Raw genomic sequence first — 5,791 nt, 5'->3', positions numbered from 1 at the left:
GCTGCCGTTTTCACGGGCACTGAAGTCGTTAGCCTGTAACCTAACCAGAAACAATAGCCAGAAGATGAAATAAAGTGACAAAGTCCAACACCCACCGTGCCCTGCCCGCGCCGAGGGACCCCGCAGCCCGCCCGGGCTCTGCCCGGCCCCTCCGCCCGCCACACGGCCGCCTCCCCCCTTCCCAGCGTTAATCCTCAGCCCCAGCTTAAATAAAACATTTCAAACGAATTGTTTGTTTAACTATATAAGTCATTTTAGTATAAGAATATGAACTTGCTTCCTGTGTACTCAGCAATGGCCGTATCCTGTGCTTGCAAACACTCCATCGCTCATCCCGGGAGTTTATTTAACCTGGGCTAGAGGAAGCCACCCCCGGGCATCCCCGAGCCGGGCTGGGCCCGGAGGCACCCGCCGGCCCTCCGCTCGCCTCCGCCCCCCGGACGCCCTGGAGCGTGGGGAAAGGGGCAGACGAGGAAAACTGGGAACACGAGTGGCAGGAGCAGGGGGACTTCAGCGCCGCCTTCACGGCGGCAGGCTCGGAGCGGGGAGGCTCGGGGCTACTTTTAATTAAAGCCCGTAAATAAAGTCCCGCCGGGACGCTGCCTTCGTGCCCTTGGCGAGCGCCGGAGCGTTGCCGAAAGCCGGCTTCGGTGCGGCGCTGGGGCGGTTTGAGACGTGCCCGCTCCCGCCGCCCCCGAGACGGGGCGTCCCGGCACCGCCGCCTCCACCGGCCCTTAGGGCACCCCCTCGGCTGCTAATTACCGCCCTTCATTGGGAGACCCGCCTAATTAGGGCCCTCACAGCACGGACTCAGCCCGGGCCCCCGGCCCTGCCCAGGGCTGTCCCGCCGCGCAGCGCCCGCCCGCCGGTCACCTCCCAGCCGCGCAGCACCGCGCAAGCAACGCGCCCGCGCTGCCTCCGGCCCCGCTACCCTTCTCTCGCGCTCTGCCCCTCGCCGTTTCCTGCGGTGCGTCTGTTTTTTAGCAGGATGGCGGTAATTGCACGTCTCCACAGATGCTCTATAATTTGGTATCTCCGTGGAAAACGTACAGCAGGGACTCCGGGAAAACAAGGAAAAAAAAAAAAAAAAAAAAAAAGGAAGGGAAAAAGCAAAGCGCCACGATTTCGTGCTACGTCGCAGCAGTTCACACAGAGCCCCGGGAGAGCGGCGGAGCGCGGCGGAGAGCCGAGCCGGGCGGCGGCGGGCGGGCGCGGAGCGGAGCTTGCGGGCTCGGCGGTGCTGCGGGCTGGGAGCGATTTGGTCAGGCCGCTCACCATCGTGTGCTGTCAGACTACTACTACGCTCTGCCCCAACGGCGTTTTTGAAAAGCGTCATTTAGGATGTGAAGTGCGGAATGTAATTAACTTATTTGACAGCAATTAACGGATCTTTAAAGCGTGAAAGCATCCAAATTTGCCCGAGCAAAGACTGCGGGTTTTCCCTCTCCCGGGCACGGGCAGGCCGATCCGTCAGGGAAAGCGACGGGAAAATCCGCCCCGGTACCGGCCTGGGCAGCACCGCTTCCTTCTGCCTCTGCAGCTCTGCCTGCGAACTTGGATTTGAATCTCTAACCTGCCTCCGCGGGAAAAAAAAAAAAAAAAAAAAAAAAAAAACAAAAACACTTTAATTCAAAAGCATTACACTACTCAGAGTAATAGTTCATAAAATACTTTATTGAAATAAAGTAAATATCTTCGCATTAATAAAACTGATCATAAAATGCAGTTTTCGAATAACTAGGGGCACCACAGGGTTTTAGACAGCGAGTAGATGTGAAAGTTGGGATCCAGTGTCCTCCTGGCCCCTCCGGGCCGTCGCACAACACAGGCGTGCGTGGCGCAGCGCTCCGCGGGCGCGGAGAGGATCGGCGGGGCGGGGGGACGGGAACGGGGACGCGACCGACCAAGACGCCCGTTCACCAGAGACCGAAGGCGACCGTAACCACTGACCGTGCTGTCCTCCATCCTCTTCCCCCCGGGCCGCCGCCGGGCGGGGCGGGCAGGCGCGGGGCCGGCAGCGGGCTCGGCGGGCAGCGCCCGGGGGGGGCGGCCGGGGCCGGCGGCGGTGGGGCCGGGCGGTCGCCCTCACTCCTCCTGGCTGACCTCGGCCGGCGAGCCCAGGCTCTCGGGCGGCTTCTCGGCGTCCCGGGCTCGCTCCTGCTCCGAGAGCTGCTCGCTGCTGGGGATGGAGTTCTTCTTGGGGCGGCCCTTGGGCTTGGTGGGGGACTCCAGGCCGCCCCCCTGCAACACCTGCGAGGCGGGGAGGGGGCAAAGGAGGGGGCACCCCGGTAAAACCGTGCTGCCGTCAGCCCAGGGCGGAGGGAACCTCCGTCTCCCCCGGAGCGGAGCACCGCGCTCGGGCCTCGGGCGACCTGTGGCGATCGCCCTCCGCACCCGCGGGCTGAGCTGCAAAGCCGGGCGGGCTCGGACCGGGGGGGTCCGGCGGGGGCCCAGACAATGCTGGCCTTAAAGACCGGGGGCATATGTTGTTGTTGTTGCTATTATTATTATTATTATTATTACTACTATTATTTGGTCAGGGCCGGCATGCAGAAGGATAAGCCCGCGGGGCAGCGCTCGGTACCCCGATGGGGTGCGGACCCGGCGCCGTGCGGCGCACAGAAGGGTCGGACTCGGGCACTTACTATTTTCTTCCATTTCATGCGCCTGTTCTGGTACCAGGTTTTCACCTGGAGCTGGCTGAGCCCCAGCGATTCGGCCAGGTCTATTCTGCGGGCGAGAAAGAGAGGCGGTTTGCCCCGGCAGCTTTCCTCTCGGCTGGCAGCTCTCCTCCTTTTTCAGGAAAAATGAGCCCCCATCCCGTCCCATCCCGCCCCGTCCCGGCCCCGGTCCGGAGGGCCCGGCATCGCCTACCTGTCGGGGGTGGAGAGGTATTTCTGCTTCTCGAAGCGCTTCTCCAGCCCCATGAGCTGCAGCTCGGTGAAGACGGTGCGGCTGCGGCGGCCCTTCTTGGCCTTGCTGCCCGGCTCCGGGGGGCCCGGCTCCAGCTTGCCGCGGAGGTGCAGCTCCAGCGGGAGATGGGGCGAGGCGGAGCCGCCCTGCAGCCCCGAGCCGGCGGCCAGCAGCGCCGAGCCCAGCCCCGAGCAGCCCAAGGGAGCCAGCGGGAACTTGAACACGGCGGCCGGCTCCGCCTTCAGCACCGCTGCGGGAGAGAGGGGCCGTCAGCGCCGGGCAGCCCCCGGCCCGGCCCCCGGGGACCCCCGGGGCTGCAGGGTGCCTCGGTGTCCCCGGGGATCAGACCCTGCGGGGATCCCCGGGCCCTTCTCCTCCTTTCTCCGCAACGGCGTAGCGAGGCGGAGCGGAGCCCCCCGGGGCTGCCCGGGTCCCCCCGGCTCCGCCGCCTGCGCGGCACAGGGTCACGTTTTACCCTTCAGCCGGCAGCTGCTAATTACGGAATGACTTGGGGGGTTACAAGTTTAAATCAACCGAAAAGCGTTCCCCTCCGGTGCCACCCAGCAGCCGCCAGGCCCGCTGCAGCCGGCTGAGCCCCGGCGGGCGGCGGGGGTCCGGGAACGGCCCCGCTTTTCCCTCCCGAACAGTTTTCAGGACATCTTCGACCGGGGAACAAATTATATCCCTCTCCGAGAACCTCAGCCCCACGCTTGTCCTATGAAGACGCGTCCGGGGACAGGACAGGGAGAGTTTCCAAAGGGAGCGAGCCCATCCCCGAGGATGCTGCTGCAGACACGCCGGGGCCGCTCCCCGGTGGGCTGGGGCCGCCGCCCGGCCCGGCCCCGCCGCCGCTTCCCGGCCTCAGCCCGCGGTCCCGGCGCTGGTCCCGAAGCCAGGGCGGCCGGTGCTCCGCTCCGCCGAGCGGGCCGAGAGGGCCCCGGCCCTGCCCGCCGGCACACACGGGAGCAAGCCCGGAGGCGTGAAAAGGACTTTTAGAGGCCTCTGCGAGCTCCGCCGCCTCGGCCTGAGCTGAACTCGCCTCCCGCCCTTACGGGGCCTGATCCTGCTCCCGCTGAACCCGGCGGAGCTGAGCCGTGAGGGCTGTAGGGAGCCTTTTAGCTGGTCCAGTATTTCAAAGGGTTCTGCCCATCTTGAAAACAATACTAATTTCCAGATATTCTAATATATGTTGCTCCCTTGCTATGGGGCTTGACGCTTTCCTCTTTCTCTTTTAAAAGAAAAACAAGAAATTGGGATCCTCCTATTCCGTTCGTTTCTACAGATAAAGAGCAGCGACTCCGCAGACGAAGATAGCTTGGGAAATGAAAGCTTTCGCCATCACACCATAAATACCGGCATTTAAAATATATTAAATAATGGCGTTTTAAAAAAATAACTACGTCCTTAACACACTGCATTTGTCCTAAGTACTATGTCAGACCGGGTAGAGCACGCTGGCTCCCGCTTTATATAAATATATTAAAATATATTAAAATATATTAAAAATATAAAAATATATAAAAATATATAAAAATATAAAATATAAAAATATATAAATGCATAAAATTATATTAAAATATATAAATATACAACTATTATATATATAAATAATATGTATAACATATTATAGATATAATAGCTCTATGTCGGGTTTCCAGCTAAACCGATGTCTGCAGAGCACCGTCCGCCTCTTGCAGCCATACAGATGTTTACCCCACTGCGTAGGCTCCAGCAATTCACACCTTACCAAAAAACACTAAAAAACTCTATCGACAACAACGGTCTCCCCGTGAAATTCAATGGACGTTTTGTGCAAGCGGCGTCGGAGCCGTAAAGCCGCTTTCTTCAGTTTAGGCCCCAAATCCTCGCCAGGCTGGAAGCCTCCGCGGCACGGCGAGGAGCCGGCGGGGATGCGCACGGCCGGCAAAGCCCGGCAGCTGGGTTTTAGGCAAAACTCACGACGTTTTCTTCAAGGGGACCGGCTCTAAAAGGCGCTCGAGTGCATCAGCGGGAAATGCCTCCCCGTCTCGCCGGCCCGCTCCCGCAGCCCCCGGCCCGCTTCCCCCCCAGCCGCCGGAGCCCTCGGGGCGAGAGCGGGGGCTCCCCCGCGACCCCCCCCCATCCCCCCTGCGCCCCCCCCACCCGGAACGTACCGAGGTGGTTGTGGTAGGGCCGGGCGGAGAGCAGCGCCTGCACCCCGAACTTGAGCAGCTCCCCGGCCGGCGCGGCCCCCTTGGCGTCCGGGGGGTCGGTGAGGATCTCCTCGATCATGAAGCTGCGGTAGCGGTGCGAGCGGTGGTCGGGGAAGGCTTCGGCCGGGAAGTAGTGCGCGGCCCCCAGCTCCAGCGGGTGCTGCATCCTCGCCGCCGCCCGGGGCGGGGGTTGGGGGGTCGGACCCCCGGCCGCCGGGCCGCCCTAGCGCAGCCCCCCGGCCGGCGCTGCTGGCAGCCGGGCAGCGGGGCGCCCCGCGGGGGCTCTGCCCATCGCCCCGCCGCCCCCTACCCTGCCCCTGCCCCTACGGGCCGGGCCCGGCGCGGCCCCCCCAGCGCCCTGAGCAGCGCGGCGGGCCGGAGCCGTTACCGCCGCATGCACACACACGGGGCGCGGCACCGGGGAGCGTCTCTCCGCCCCGGGACGGCGGGCAGCGGCCTATTATACCGCCGGCCCCGGCGGGGCTGTCAGCGCTGCGGGGGAGGGCGCGGGAGGGGCTGTGGAGGAAGGAAGGGGCCGGGGCGGGCGAGTACCTGGAAGCGAGAGGTTACAGCAGAGCATTTGATCCTCTGCCATATAAAGCAAATTAGCCTTTCTGCCCGCCGCGGGGGAGCGGACACCCAAACAAGCGCCGGCCCCTTCGGAGCGCAGCCCCGGCCCCAGCCCC

At 63.1% G+C, this 5,791-nt stretch overlaps 1 protein-coding gene across 2 annotated transcripts; it reads right to left on the bottom strand.

Moving 5' to 3' along the window:
- Window positions 1–977: 977 nt before the first annotated feature.
- BARX1 (BARX homeobox 1) lies at window positions 978–5,525 on the bottom strand. Of its 2 annotated transcripts, none has more exons than XM_074836039.1 (4): window positions 5,067–5,525; window positions 2,875–3,163; window positions 2,646–2,730; window positions 978–2,176 (listed from the first exon to the last, which is right to left on the bottom strand). In XM_074836039.1, exons 1-4 carry the CDS (start codon window positions 5,269–5,271, stop codon window positions 1,757–1,759), a joined length of 999 nt encoding a protein of 332 aa, XP_074692140.1. In that variant the 5' UTR covers window positions 5,272–5,525; the 3' UTR covers window positions 978–1,756. The 2 variants fall into 2 exon arrangements, with proteins under 2 accessions (XP_074692140.1, XP_074692141.1); XM_074836040.1 differs by having other exon boundaries at window positions 2,001–2,250.
- Window positions 5,526–5,791: the final 266 nt, after the last annotated feature.

The sequence above is a fragment of the Strix aluco genome, chromosome 11 (genome assembly GCF_031877795.1).
Source record: "Strix aluco isolate bStrAlu1 chromosome 11, bStrAlu1.hap1, whole genome shotgun sequence".
Taxonomy (NCBI): domain Eukaryota; kingdom Metazoa; phylum Chordata; class Aves; order Strigiformes; family Strigidae; genus Strix; species Strix aluco.
Note: the sequence above shows the minus strand (reverse complement) of the source record. Positions and strands in the feature narration are given on the sequence as shown.

Bases quoted from the DNA above. Each gene is read 5' to 3' on its own strand.
- BARX1 (XM_074836039.1), bottom strand. From the start codon at position 5,271: ATGCAGCACCCGCTGGAGCTGGGGGCCGCGCACTACTTCCCGGCCGAA. The intron at 3,164-5,066 runs GTACGTTCCGGG...TCTCTCCCGCAG, and splicing joins GCCCTACCACAACCACCTCG to CGGTGCTGAAGGCGGAGCCG. The intron at 2,177-2,645 runs GTAAGTGCCCGA...CATCCCCAGCAG, and splicing joins GCATGAAATGGAAGAAAATA to CGAGCAGCTCTCGGAGCAGG.